This window comes from Pempheris klunzingeri, chromosome 9, assembly GCF_042242105.1.
Source record: "Pempheris klunzingeri isolate RE-2024b chromosome 9, fPemKlu1.hap1, whole genome shotgun sequence".
Lineage (NCBI taxonomy): Eukaryota > Metazoa > Chordata > Actinopteri > Acropomatiformes > Pempheridae > Pempheris > Pempheris klunzingeri.
Genome location: NC_092020.1, coordinates 21,250,182 through 21,266,007, shown reverse-complemented (window position 1 = coordinate 21,266,007; position 15,826 = coordinate 21,250,182). Strand labels below are relative to the sequence as shown.

Sequence of the window (15,826 nt, the reverse complement as noted above, 5' to 3'; positions counted from 1 at the left end):
GGTACAACAACTGGAATCTGCAATCAACTGCAATCTAAGTGCAAAACATATTGGGGCGATGTTACTTTCTGTTCTTTGCTTTTCCACTACAACCAACCACACTTTTCAATGTGATCTACAGAAAACTTCCCACAACTGCATTTAAATGAAAGGAAACATCTTTTTGAACTTCATCTACATGTTGAGAACATTATGTTGTATAATGTCTAAACAAAATGTCACGAAAAGGTCTGGTTTCTTGTAGTTAATTAGTGTAACATTGTTTCAATGTATTAAAATCAACTGCGACACCCCTTTAGGTAAGGGGTAAATCGGTGTTGATTCAGTGCGAGTCGTGATTAAAAATCTGACATCTATTCAATCTGAAACATTGTGAGTACTTTTAGTTTGGTTTCAATATCGGGCATCACTGTAGATTCAGTCTAATTCAATTTTGCTATTTGAGAAGCAAGGCGACCATTACACTATACATATGGTGAACAACAGCGTGATTTTCTTGAGGCGTACCATTCTCAGTTCATCAGTCTCAATTGGTAAAGAGTGTGGGCGTTAAAAAAAAAATGTGCCCATGCAATCCAAACTGCATCCACTAACAGGCCCACTGTGGATGATTTGAGCTCACAGACTCACCCAGAGCAGATAGTCATTTATAATTCAGTGGGCAATTTTGTTCGACAAAAAACTTTGCCCAAGAGCTACATGTTCATGAGATTATATCAAAGATGTGGAGATAAATGTGTTCAGCAACTATCATGACAACATGCAAGGTCAAATGAACACCAAATCTCTATGCAACAAATATGGATGTTTAAATATATGAACACCCATTAAACCCAGCCCTGTGGCTTCCAGTGATGAAGCAAAGATGCTACATCAGTACTCAGCTGAGAGCCAAAAAAAAAAAAAACTCTTTAAATGCTACATTAACCTTTTATCAACGCCAAACTGCAGGCCAGACATGGAATCTACTTGCTCCAGTGCTAATGTGTAACTTCACACATAAACGCTCACTGAAGCGAGATAGGCAACGCGTGCATTTTTTGTTCTGAGGAGTTGTGTTTGTGCTGGCAAACCTCTGTTCCACTGTGACTGCCACCAACAGTTTGAAGCCAGCCCCTAAGACGTCCGTTTAGGAAAATGTCATTTCCCCAAGACTCATAAAATTACTTCCAGCTCCTCTGGTCGCTACACAGGATCTGAGGATTTCATGTTAGTGGCATTTTAATCTGGGTATAGGTTAATTAAACATCTAAATAGGGGGCTGAACAAATCAATTAGATGACATGAAAACTTGATTCAAGAGTAGAGACAGCTTCAAGGCATCTTAGGCTTTTTCTCGGGTAGCTATCATGCAGATAAAAATCGGTCACCTTCTGGATGATGGGACTCTTCAACGACCACTTATCCTTAATGGAACTGACATTGGTTGTAAGCTTTGTCATAAAACACTAAAATACAGTTTTAATGAGACTTCCTCTGGATGCTCAACAGACTGTCACTAAGCCTGTGGCTTCAAAGCCATTCCCTTTAAAGTATCTATGATTTTAGCCCAAGTTCCTTGAGCACATAGGAGCAGAAATGGCTGGGGAGAAGGTCTGTGCGATTTCCGTCCAAAGTACTGGGACACACGATGGAGGCCATTTTTACGATGCTTCCCCCTTGCTCACTATGGCAAAGTGGAAGTGTTGACACCACTTTAGTGTTTGACTACATTTCCCAGAGAGAAAGCATGCAATATCAGACAAGTCTGATAGCATTTCATGCTATGAATCAATTGCAAAGCATTTTTCCTTATTGCAACCGTGTACAATATGTCAGCGCAAAACAAAAAGTTGTTGTGCATAGTCTTGCAGGAAAACGACACTGGACTGTTAAAGTTTGTGTTGACGGTTTGCACTTTAAAGACTGCTTTATGTGCTTATTACAAGTCTCATTTCTAAGTGCACAGTTTGCTGTCAGGTCTTTTGAAATCACACTTTCCCATGGACAGCACTTCCCATATCATACCAGCAGGCAAGACTGCAAATTAAAACCCATGCTCAACTATTTGAAACATATTTTCCACAATAATTACCTTTCTGGAATTAAATTTAGAGCTGCTACCAAAGATTATTTTCATTTATAAACTGTCATTTATTTTCCCCCGACTAGCTAATTACTTTTAGTGTACAGAATGAACATATTGAATTAATTGGTGATGAATTCTGATCAGCCGTTCCCATAGCCCAAGGCAAGGTATTCAATTTGTTTGTTTTATCCCACAAAACAGTCCAAATCGTTTAAGTACTCACTTTATATTGTGAAAAGCAACAAATACACACATTTTAGAAGCTGGAATCAAAATGTTGTTAATTGTTTCAATTACCTCCTCTACTGGCAATTTCCACACTAAATGAAATCCATCAAAATGTCCCCTCAGGTGGACACCGGAGAGTTAAACCCATTTTTGCAAAGCTACAAACTTTAGCTTATATTCAAAACCTTTTCCAAAAAGTTTAAACCCTCAACAGGAAAGAAAGCAGTGCAAAGGTCTACAACCTTCACGCTGTGTCGTGATGTTGCTCAGCCTTTCAGAAACAGTCAATCACTCCCTCTGATGGCTGCAGCCCACTGAGAACCTGCAGCGCCATCTGGGAGCCTTGCCAAAAGGAATGTCCATCCACAGGGGTGACTGTGTGTGACTGTGTGTGAATGGTTGTGTCTGAGGCCATGTTGCCTACCGAGACAATCAAATCCATAGTGACAGCAAGTGGGCAAAACAAAGAGTCATTCTTCTCTCACAATTCAGCTACTTTCAGGCTGTCAAAGAGTCAAAAGACACGGACTGCAGACAAAGAAAACTCCATGGGTTACTGGAGATGGAGAGAACATAAGCTCAGGAAAAGCTGATTTAGTTTGCCAAACAAACCTGCAGCATACCTGAGCCAGAAAACTACAAGTAATTCAGCCCACACACCAGGTCTTGGACATTTGTAAAAACTATTTTGGTTCTCACTAAAGTCCTAAACATATGTCCACGTTAATGCCAATTTCTATTTAAGACTACAAAAAAAAAAAGGCGGAAGAAGGGGGATGTGAAACGCATCTAATGCACTCACCATCTGGCGCGTTGTGTTCGCGACTGCAGCGGCCGCAGCTTCCCCTACTACGTGCAAAGTGAAGTGCAAAGTGTGACGTTTAGTGAAGATGTCTGGGCCGACAGGGCAGCGCCGGGCAACGCGCCAGAGCCTTACAAATTTACACAGCCCATTTTATAGAGCGGGCGCAGAGCCTGAAATCCACGCCACATTCCCAAACACCACCACACTCGCACATAAACAGTGACCGGGATACAGCAAATGCGCAGGAAAACAGAGGGTGAAGTACACTATCTACGTCCGGCCTTGACACTGCTCTATTAATGGAAGAAGGGGCCAACTGGTGAGTCGAGCTCTCAGCCTCAGACAGATGACCACACAGAGTGAAACTGACAAAGCTTTCCACCATGATCGGTGGAAAACCAGGGAGGCCTTTTCGTTAGAAGAACCCCCATCTCTTCATTTAGAATCCAGTCAATTTGGAAGAAGCCTGCTCAGTGTCTTTTCAAAGTCAGGAGAGCTTAGTGCCACAGAGCTGAACAACAGCGGCTGACTCATGCACCGGCTCATCCAAAGTGAACGACAACTATCTGGCAAATTCATCCCTCGCGCTTTCTTATGCCATTCTTGTATTATGCATACACTACCGCAATCATCTTGTTCAAAGTAATCACACTGATGAGGACACAGAGTGAGAGCAAATGTTCCGAACAGTCAGACTCAGACACGTTAGCTGTATTCTTCCCGTTACATCGACCATATGCTCCTTTCCTCCTCAATCTGTTGTCATCTCACTTCAGTTTTATCTGATTGGACATGAACTCAAAATGTAAGGCTTTATTGCAGTTTTTTTTTTTTTTTAAATGAACATGTGTTGAATAAAGCTTGTTTTTAAAGCTTCTAACAACTGAAGGGTTTGATGCAGAGTGATTACACAGGTGCAGAACTGCAGTTACGCAAGCTGCAGACAGACATGTTTACATTAATTTCATTTCATTTATCAGACAGATAACCCTCTGAGGATGTCAAGCTTGTGGCAGTAAATTAGTTAATTTAAAAAAAAAATACAGAAATGCCCAACAGGGTTCCTATTGAGTGGAGAACTGGGCACCATTTAAAAACATTCCTATTATGTTCAAACAACTGCATAGTGTCTCGGTACAAATGAGCTTAACCCATGCTGACATTTTTTTTTTTTTAAATTTAGTGCACAATTTATGAACATCTCCCCTGGCATGAACATTCTCTGACATTTCATAACTCTGGGTTGTTTGCTACTTGGGTTAGGGTTGGGTTATTAGAGCCAGTTGCAGTTTGGAATGTGTGAAGCCTCTCGGTCTGTCTCTGTTGGTCGGCCCACCACTCTGGTCCTGACTTAAATATGTCAACAACTAGTGGATTGATTGTTGCTAACTTTTCTTCTTTTCTAATCTGACGCCATCATCATGCAAAACTTAGAACATTCCCATCGGCCTCAGCTGTACTTGGCGTTTAGAGCGAGTGTTAGCTGTAGTTGGTGAACATCTCAAGCATTAAACCTGCTACAGTTCAGTGATATCTAAGGTTGTCCTTACTCCAATAAAAAGATTTCTAAACTAATTTATGCTTTCACTGAGTGGTAAATAGTGTGTGTAAATGAGCCACTTTTCCTTTACTGAGTGAAGTGCAACGAGCCATTTTCCTAATAAGAATAAACCCATCCTTTGTTTTTGTGGTCTGTGGATGGCATTCCTTAAAATATATAGTCATCAGTTTTAGGGAACTAAAGGTTTTTTTGCTCACAAAGCTTTTATTGAACTTTCAGTAACAAGATTTTTCTCACAAAATGGAAAATCTACCTTCATTTGGCGCCAATCGGGTGTCAATTTATGACCCAGTCTGTGTGGTAGTGCTTGTGTGTGGCAGGGTGTGCCACGGTGTTGGTGGGGGGCTTTTAAATAACGATGTTACAAAGGTAGAGCGCTCAGTGGTCGATGACTGTCAGCCAACATCCATCGATACCTGCTAAACATCAGCAAGTTAGCATGCTGAAATCAGCATTTAGGCCCTAAATACAGTCTCCAGTAAATGGTAAATGATCTGTATTTGTAGAGCACCTTTCTAGTCATTTCAACTACTGAAAGCTCTTTGACATGACATCCTCATTCACACATCATTCTTACAGGAGGAATCTAAGTTGGAGGAGACTATTCTTTCACACACACTCACACACTGAAGCTACGCTTCAGGAGCAAGTTGGGGTTCAGTGTCTTGCCCAATGGACACTTCGACCCACTCTACCTCTGAGCCACAGCCGGCCAAGAGGTGCTTGCAGGGCTGTAGGCTGTTTGTGTTGTTTTATACGCATTCAGGTTGTCTATTAGTTAATGGAAAACATGAAATCTACCTGGAGAGGCTCTAGTTTTACTTCATAGTTGTGACTTAAATGATTTTTAAAAAAATCAATACTTTCTGAGGGCTAATAGACGAAGCATTCTATTGCCAACCTTTGCTATGTGAAGCAGTACTTGGCATTTGTTTAGGGTCTGATTCTTAGACTTGTTTCCTTTGAAAATATCGGCTATTTCCAAATTGAAATAAGGACTGCTAATTTCAGACTATTTTATTTATTTATTGTACTTTTGCTTGTGTATGGGAACATTATAAACTCACCATTTAGTTATTGGCTCTAAACTCAGGTATCATATCGGTGCCAATAACATAATTTTTGAGGATATCCAGCTCTGCTCTCTAAAAGCTGGAAATCTCAAGCATGTTCCACCTCAGACCACACCTCAGTCAGTGGTGTCAAAGGGGGAGTTTTCCACAAGCTGTCAAAGATAAATTTCCCCATATAATGACGTAATACATCAGCAAAAAACACTCCAATTACTTTTGAATGGTCCTGTGAGAATTTTAAAAAAGTGCTTGTTTCTGCTGTTCTTTAAACATGCTGGACAATGCGAGAATCTGATCTCGGCTTAATGGATTAGCACAATCAATTCTGTGCTGGACCTCAAGCAGACAAATGCCTCCAGCTGTCTGAGAAACAATGTCCTGGAGACTGCTTGGTCAGGGGGAAGAGAGGAGCGTGTGAGATCCAAATCTGGGTGATTTAAAAACAGCAGTTTCTTTTCTCTTTTGGGCCCAAAGTGGTTCCGCATAACTGACATTTACTAACATCCTTACTATGACAAACTTTATTTGATATCTGTCTTCAAGACGAAAGTCATATGATGTTTCTGATTCTCAACACTCTGTCATGGGACTGGTCACACGCAGTGATCACACTGTTTTTGTGAGGGCGAGGGCTGCATCTGGCCGTGTTGTCCATCTTGAAATCTAACCCATTCACCACCCTTTAATTACGTCACATCAGACTGTTTCTGGTAAAACAAAACAAAACAATTCTTCTCTCGACTTGCCATAAGTCAACTTGATCCATTTTGTGAAAAGACTACTAAAAATCTAAAGACTTTAAAAAGATGAAATTTTAAATTAAAAACAAATTGAAACTCCTCAATCATCAGCTAAACTTTTTTAACCCCTATAATACACTCTTAATTATTTGCAAAACTGTAAACATACTGCACACTTCTTCTCTGGCCAGCACATACCTCAGATAACTATTCCAAATCCCCAAGCTCTTCCCAACCCAGACGAGGTGTGCATTCCTGGCCAGCTATCCAATACTGTCAAAGGAATCTGAAATTTCATCCTTTTGAACCCCCTCCCTCATCTCCCCATCGACACCCCTGCCACAGTTTGCCTCCAAAACTCTCTGGTCTCCTGCTGCTATCCTCACACGTGGAAACACAAGCGTCTGTCCACAAAAGCCTACAAAAGCCTGCACACGTGACACTCAGTTCACATGGATTTCAACACCAACAGGTAAACCTGCAAGGTGTCCAGTGCAGATTTTGTACATGGCTTTACGTCAATTCAACAGATTTCTAGCAACAAAAGGCAGCAGCGTGAGTTGCCTGGCATGGATGAGACGCCCTGAAAACGCGTCTTCTTCAATCAGCTTCTTACTATGAGTGATGGGATCCAGCATATACGAAAATTTTAAAGAAAACAGTTTGGATGTTTCGCAGGAGAGATTTCGGTCTCTGCTTTTGCCCTCGCTTCTCTCACTGGTTTCAAGTGGGCAGACTCGGTTGGAAAAAGGTGAGGTCAGACATTTACATCAACCAGTCAGAGTTTAGCATCTAAATGTGATGACAGCTGTGAGGTTGTTTGCTTATGCTGCCAAAATGCTGTCTATCAAATCTGATGAAACCACACCCACACAGGCCTTACAAAGCAGATTAGCTGAATTTTGACTTAACGTTGGGTTCTAGGAACACATAATGAATATTTTACACCATTTTCTTATATTGCACAGAATAAAAAAATACTTAGTTATAGCCCTCCTTCGTCTTCATGAATGAAACTAAATTTGCATCAACTCTTCCTTTCTCTATGAGCTGTTACACAGCCTTGAGCCCAACCATACATGAGCTTTATTTATTGAATGGGGTAACAACAATATGAATGAGTTATGTGTGCCCACACAAGCAAGAACACACACACACACCATCCACCGGTGGTGTGGAGACAGAGGCTGGCCTTAGATTGCTGAGTCATCATTGCAGCTGCACCAGTGCTGCTGTTTCTCCTCATCTGCTCAACTGGAGTTGATGCGTCACATTGGAAGCATTTTTTTTTTGTTTCTAAAACGTGGCCCTAATCTGCAGCGGGTTTTCCACAGCCGTGCACCACATGAAAGGCATGGGGGCCGCTTTCATTTAGCGGCCTTTAACCCTCATAAGCAGGGCCGCCCAATGTGCAACAGTCAAAAAGTCCAAAAAAAAAAAAAAAACACCACAAAGCTCCCTTGCCAATTTAATAAAAAATGTCTTTGTTGGTTTTACTTGAAACTGAAGTGTGCCCCAATTTGAACTGTGCTCAAGAGGGTTTCTCCCATTTAGGTAAACGTTAATGTCAAGATATCTTTAAAAACATCTTCCTAAGTATTTATATCTCTGGCTTTGCTGCTCACAATTTCCTACATTTCCAAGAAGCAATAAGTAGAATTCACTTGTCAAAATGTACTAAAAAAAAAAAAAAGGTTGCTCTTTTGACAAATGTCACTACTTATCTGACTTATCAAAATTTATTTGGAACAACGCAACAGGCAAAGTTTCACGAAGAAATGTTTGATGTAGCTGCCAGAAAATCAACACTGTTAACCGTCTTGTAGAAAAATATCTGAACTGCTGCATCAATTTCCTCTGTGGACACACTCAGTGAATAAAACACTGCCAAGAAACTTCAAGTCCTGTTCACAAATTTAAGCCACGGCCATTCATCATTTCTGAAGTCTGTGCCCTTTACGAAGAAATAGAAACGTGTCCAGCTGCAATTCAAGCCGAACTCATGCTCAGTGGAGAACAGCCCACAGACAACAGATCCACATAAGGTCACACCTAAACTAAAAGGCAGCTTTGTCCCATCAGCAAAAAAAACTGTTGCCTTTAGTTTGACCCACATGACTGGGTTAACTCCACCTATTTGAAGCCAGCTCTTTTGTCCAGAAGGGAGAAAGTGAGGCATGTAGGATAGCAGGAGGCTGACTGGTTGTTTCAAACTCACAAATGTATTCAAACTGGAGGACTCCAGTCAAAACACAGCAGTGGCCTTTGATAAAGCTAAGACAGAGACGGTGAGGCAGAGGACTGTGCTTTGGCTCGGTCTACAAATAAAATCCTTGACGATACACTACAACCCAAGTGTCAAACCCTTCAGAGAGCACTAATGGCAATGGATTTGACCCATTCAAGCAGCCAGTGTACCACAAGTATCAAGTTTATTGTCTGAACAAGACATCAGCTTGTGCTGGTAGACTTGAAGGAGAAGAAAGGCAAGCTGAAAGGTGAAACTGCCTTTTATCTGGAGAACTGTGGCTCACGAACTTTGCTGCCAGGCATCTGCCCTGCTCATGCATCACATTACTTTCAGTGATACATGAAATACTAATGCATTCTAGAAAGGCCGGGTGATACGTCTGAACTCAATATAACAATATTGGTAAAGACAGTTTTCAAATATATATTGATATTTAGACTGCCACTGAAAATTATTGTAACACACTGTGGTATTTTTGCTGTTGCCTTGAGTGAATGATCTTAATACTTCTTCCTCTGCTGACAACCACTACTGCTAAACCCGGTTATATTTCATATGGTTTGGCTTTTTCATTTGCATATTTGCACACAGATAAAACACAGGGCTAGGTTTAAAAAAAAAAAAAGTAGGGGAAAAAAACTATGCAAGTATGTAAAAATGAGAGGGGGTTTTATTGATAGAAAACCATAAAACTCAACTTTAAATGCCCGTGGAGTGGTTGGCTGCAGTTGCAGATGTACAGATGGGAAACGCAATGATCAAGTTGCACAGGGTGGACGTAAACCCGTGTCTGAACCAGCTTCAATGTATTAACATAAGACTGGTGATTACTATCAGCAAACAGACTTGTTTGTCTTTGACTAGGCTAAAGAATCTGACAGGGCCTCTTGCACTCACTCCCTAGCTAACATTTAAAATCACAGCTGGGAAGGGGTCGGGGTGTGGGGGACAAAAGCGCCCCAAAAATCTGTGTTAAACATATCCCTTAACTAAATAAAACTTGAATAAACTTTTGGTGAGTAAAGTACTGGCCTGAATCTGTGAATTTTTCTCCCTGATGTTAATGAGTGGCCATGATGTTGGAACAATAATAAAGTTTAACGCCATTCCATTTTTTTTTTTCTGCTCCGTCTCTTTTTCACTGCCAGCAGATGCAGCAGACAAGTTTGGCTTCTTAAACCCAGATAGCATCAAGAAACAGCAGAGGAGCCGTTCAGATTATTTGTGTACAACGGTGCCTGGGACGCTGTTACACCTGAGATGGCGATAAGGCATTCACCGAAGTGCTTATTTGGCTCTCAAACAAAACAGGGGGCGATGATAAGCCGTGTGTCTTTGTTGTCAGCAGATTTAGGGCCCGAGGCTTCAAGTGCTACAGAATATTTGCTTCATGAGGCGAGGCTGAGCTAATGTGACTGTCTGCAAAAGGCCATCGACATCCAGCGTGACACAGAGCAGGGCTGAAGTGAGAAGTCCGTCCCTGCTGGGTTCACTCTCTGTTTATGTCCCTACAATAACCTGCCTTTTATCTGAGAGGGTCAAACTGAAGTCAGAGTCATCTGTAGAGCCCGCTTGATTACGAGCAGATGACAAGAGGAGCTCACTTCCTTGGGAACGAGTATGTTAAAAAAAAAAAAGAAGAGGAAAAAAAGCGTGGGTTGAGCTGTTGACTCTGGTGAACGTTTAAAAAATGATTTACCTTGCTGAACATTTGACCTACTTTTTCCCCCCCGTGTGTGATGGTGAGATGGTGCAATAAGCACCGCCAGATGGCCAGACAAGAAGCGTGAGTATGTGTGTTCAGTGCTGCATTCCAGCCTGTGTTGCATAGACTGCCTGACCTATACTGTGTAGACAAGTCGTGCAAGTAACCCACATACACACACGCTCACGCGCAGCTCCTTTTAAAGCCTCTGCCTACAATAACAGTCCATCTTGATCGTGTTACATGCCCGGGCAGGGCGCTGGAAGTCCTCAAGCCTACTGTACTTCAGTTTCACATGTGCACCTCATCTTTCTGCACTGCAGTCACTCAGGTCAGTCAGCCAGTGAGTCAGTCACAGTTCAAAGCTCCTTCCTCACGAGTCTCCGGCCACCTGAGCTTGGCTGCAACTTAAAAATATCTGACCTTTCTTGAATCAGAAGCCAAGCAGGGACAGTCCCACCCAGCATGCCACACCAGGGGGGAAAACCAACACAACCATGACATCAAATAAGTGGGGAGGCTGCTGAGGCGGAGCTATGCAATGACTGTGAGCAGTCAAAAAAAAAAAAGGGGGGGGGGAGGGGTGCATCAGGGTCAGGAGGTGGAGAGGGACGGGAGGGGGGAGGGGCTGGCTTTGCATTTTACATTTCTAGGCAAGCCAAATTCCTAGATTTCAAACATTACCTGGAACCACCAGAGGGGAGTGGAAGGATCAAATTTGACTGCTCTCATTTGAAAAGTCACAAACGATTATCTACAGCAAGTATATGTCACAGACAGCAAAGAATAGGCAGGTTTTTAGTCTTCATTTCATATAGGCCCACTGTCTTTTGTTTTTATTAGAGATTAACCAGTTATTTCTTGTCGGTTCACTCAATAAAATGTCAGAAAATTGCTCAAGGTCGCCTTTGCAAAACACGACCAACTGTTCAAAATATTCAGTTAATAATGATATAAAACAGAGAAAAGCAGCATATTCTAAAATCTCAGAAATTGTTTTTTGGCAGTGTTGCTTGATATGTGATCAAAATTGGTGCAAGTTAACTCTCCATCAATCGATTGCTTATCAGAAATAACTTCACGGATCATTCTTCCGGAAGGTGCTAATCAGTGCGATCATCTGTCTGTGAGAGCAATAAAAAAGGAAGAGGGGCGTTTGTGTGCGCGCTTGTTCGACCTTACCTTTTGAAAGCCTCTGTGGGGTTCCTCTCACACTCTCCAGGCTGCAAAGTGCTCTGCACAGCTGGGTCGCGCACCTTCTCCTCGTATCCCGGCACAAGCCCGCTGCGGCAGATCTGAGCCACCAGACCTCGGATGAACCCGCCGACGCACAGCGTGTCCGAGTCGTCCGCCCGGCAGAAGTGGAAAGCCAGGCTCTGCTGGTGCAGACCCCGGTGTGTTCCCTGGGCTGACGTGGGCCATAACAGCTCCGTGCACAGCGCGGTTTTCCCGCTTCCTGGTCCCCCCACCAGCAACACCCCCCAGGAGCCACCTGACTTTGTGGATCCCGATGTCAAGGTGCCAGGGTTGGACGCACCCCCGCCGGGCGTCAGCGGGGGCTGCTTACTGGGAGTGCTGGTCACTCCGCTGAGGCTGTTGGTTTTCTCCTGGAGGCAGTGCTGGATCTTATGGAAGACCCACTCCCGGCAGTAAAAGCGCTTCCCCTGCAGCAAACTGGTTTGGGCCATTTTGATATAGTGCTGCTTTTCCACCTATTCCTCCTCTTCAAAGGAGTCCCTTCATTCTGCCCCTCACATTTTCAACTCCAACAAAGGCCGGCAGTAAATTCGAACATCCATTTCGTTGGCTGAAAATGTGCTTCTCAGAAAGCAGGTTGCAGTCTAACCCTCCTTGGTGTTGATGTTACGGAGAAGCCAGAGTGAATGCAACTTGAGTGAAAGTAGAGAAAGAAGCAGAGCTCCTGCAGACGGCAGGAAAAGCAGCCGGGCTATGGTGCGTTACAGAATATCTAGGTCAAAATAAAAAAAAAAGAAATCAAAATTGAGGCTCAAACCATAGATTTTCCACCAACTTTTTCCACAGCTTTCCCACTGGTTGAACTGAGTGCTCCTTGTTATTATGAGTGTGTTGCTTTAGCATGGCGCTGGGCATGGCAGGGCACCCGGCTCTTGAGTGCATCCACTGGCAAACTCAAGCCACCACCGCTTGATACAATTAGCCATGGGAGTTGCTGATATATTTCCGTTGATGCATTTCAGATACTACCGGGGGTGACCAAAGCGCGTTTCCATTACATTAACATGGAAGAGACTGCCAGTGTAGTCAATTTCTCCAATAACATACTAAGCCTGGCTCTTCCCCTGGAAAACAGAGACAGAAATAAAGGCTAAATTAGGACAAATTTCAAATACAACTTCATGCTCATGCACAATTAACCCTTTTGCTCAGCCAGGGAAGTAGTACAGAGTAGAAAGTGAGTTAACAACCACCAATATGAACAGAAATCAGTGTATATATTGGCTTCAAAAACATATTCCCCACATAAGCTGCAACAGTTTGCCAATCCGTATCATACTGCACATTATTGTTATGGATATTTTTCAATTTACAAAGAAGGGTTAACTCAATTCCCACAGCTACAAAAGGTGGGTACGCTGGTTTCTGGTGCTTTTATCCTCCACAACCCACATCACTGCCTGCCTGCCCTGCAACTAAATTCTTGGCAGGGGTTCGTCCAGTTTCTCTAGTCTGTCCACCGACCCGACCCCCCCCCCCCCTTCCTTCCTATGTGGCTTTAAATCCCAAACAGTCCACATCTGTACTGAACTGTGTGTGTGTGTGTGGGGGGGGGAGAGTCCAAACGAGAGGACCCCCTTTCCTGCACTTAGAGGGGTCGTTTCCACGGGTGGGAGTGGAAGGTAACCCCATCTGAAAAAAATGGTTTAACGGCTCCTCCAAAAGGTGACAGAAATCTTGCAGAGCTTAATCTCAAGTGCATGTGATAGTCGGTGATTAGGAAATGGTGTTTAGTGCCATGATGATGGAGGTTTAAAAAAAAAAAAAATTTTAAAAAAAGGGGGGGGGCATAAAATGTAAGCTCCTTCTCATTTAATTTAACCTTTTTTTATTTGTCCATTCATCACTACCTAGCCCTGCTTCTCAACACTGGAGGAAATGCAAATATTACCCAGCAAAAAAAAAACCCTACACACACACACACACACACACACACACACACAGTCTTGCTGGTTACTTTGTAACGCTGCCAAATAACAAGGTTTAACACGAGCTGCGATACATTTCCACCTCTGTTTTTGTGAGGCGCTCCCTGCCTCCAGCACAAAGCTCACCAAAGAAATGTTAAATATCTCAATGGCCAGTTGTGTTTTTTTTTTTTTTTTTTAAAGGCGGAAGGCGACAAATAATCTATCAGAGCAAACGACACGAATTCACTCCAGTGACTGAAAAGGCAGCGCAAGTCTTTTGTATGGCAACCTCACCCATTTCAGATGGGATACAATTTGCACCTATGGGGGCTTTAAACACCCCTCCACACTAGCAAACAGTTGCATGCTTTAAGGACAAAAACACCCCCCCCCCCCCCCCCGAGATAAACGCTCAGTGTCGCCTGTCGTGTTGCTGCGGTCTCCCAAACTGTTCCTTAAACTTCAATTTAGCCAATTGTGGCGCGTTGCACTATTTTCGCTACAGTTTCAAACGTCTCACACATCCCCAAACGGTTTTCCCCCTCACCTCTTGCCGATTCCTCTTGGTGTGTGTGTGTTTTTTTTTTTTTTTTTTTGGAGGGGGGGTTTGCTGAGCCCGTGGTCAACACCGTCTCTGTCCAAAACCAGCCGCTTCTGATAAACCATCCGACCGTTTCCTCCGCCGCGATTCAAAGCTCATATTTCTGCATTTGAGCAACGTTCACGTCTTTCTTTGAATCGGTCTTTTCTGTCGGCGTCGGCTCCTCCTGCTGCTGCTGCCCGACACAGCTCCACAGTGAGCCTCCTGACTCTCCGCCTCCAAACACTCCACATCTCTCTCCGCTGCATGCAGAGCACACGCTTAATGAGCGGCGCAAGGTCTTATGGGACGTGGAGTTTTACCCCTCTTGTCGCCGTTAGTCATTAACACAATCGCATCTGATATTTGGGTGATAAAAAAAAAAAAAAACAAGTGTGAAGATGATTGCAAAAAAAAAAAAAAAATTTATCACCTTCCCGTGTGATCATAATTTAACCACCATTTTCTTTAAAAGTAAAGATGTAGTTATGAGTATGGATGTTTAAAAGGTTTATTCATAATAAAATCAGTTGTGTGTGTTAGCTGGAACGCTGCAGAATATGGTACTTAGGTAATGAAACATATTCTATTGTCTTTTTTTTCATGCCTTCATTGGTAAATTGTTATATTTTAAATTTTATTTCATAAATTTGACAAGTTTGCACCATGACCTGTTGATCTGTTGCACAGGCTGTGTTGATATGATAAGGTATGATGGAATGAGATATAATATATGCTATATAATATTGACTAATATCACATTTAAAGGTAAAATGATCAGATGTGACCTAACGTGTTATTCCAGTTACATCCGATAAAAAAAACCACAAGAATGCAAGTGCTGCTGCCCTTCAAATCTTTCTTTTTAATGAAATATATGTACCCTGGACAGCAGTGCTGATAGAGAGTGGATTATCTTGGTGAAATGAATGAACTTGTTGAACTGACTGAAATGTATTTTAAGTTTCATAACCGACTGAACATTCGCCTTTCTTCTCTGTCCTTGTCTCTCCGCCGTCTCAACGAACATATAAATTCCCTCCATTATAATGCCATTGTGAAAGCAGCATCGAGACAACAGCTACTGCCTTTTATTGTCTCTGAAGAACAAGGTAAGGACCAATTCCAAAACCTGTGTCACACACACACACACATGTTGTAAGTAGTGGGTGCACATTGCATTGCTGGGTTGAATGTTGGTGATGTTGCTTCAATGGTACTCTGGAATATTCCCTTTGGAGTTGGTTTAAGATACAACTCTCCTTTTTAAAAACATAAGTTATTGACTCCTTGTTTTCAATCAGCCCAAGGCCTTTAATTTTAGGGGATCCTGTGTATTCGCAACATCTGGCCAAGGTTGTTGATGAGTGGGTCCAGACAGCACTAGAGACTGATTATACAACATTGGACAGCTGAGCAAGAATCTTTATCAATGATATCTCGTACACAACAGACCTGTTGCCTACGGAAATGAATGTATTCCCTCATACCTCCCTCAGTTATGTATTTTTATGGATCATGCTGGAAAATAATGAAGCGAGCATTAATCGAACAATAACAGCACTTGCAGGGTGTTCCTTCCACGGTCTAGTCGTTAACAGTGGTGTGTTTCCTCACAGCTGACGCGCCAGATGTTGTCACTGTTAGT

General features: G+C 42.6%; 1 protein-coding gene across 1 annotated transcript in view; it reads right to left on the bottom strand.

Moving 5' to 3' along the window:
• ankrd50 (ankyrin repeat domain 50) overlaps positions 1-14,363 on the bottom strand; it is a 34,534-nt gene extending 20,171 nt beyond the window's left edge. The window contains exons 1-2 of the mRNA XM_070836749.1: positions 14,146-14,363; positions 11,614-12,752 (exon numbers count right to left, since the gene is read on the bottom strand). Of these exons, the coding sequence (XP_070692850.1) occupies positions 11,614-12,119 (506 nt within the window). The 5' untranslated portion in view covers positions 12,120-12,752; positions 14,146-14,363. The remainder of the gene's footprint in view (positions 1-11,613; positions 12,753-14,145) is intronic.
• Between the last annotated feature and the right edge of the window lie 1,463 nt (positions 14,364-15,826).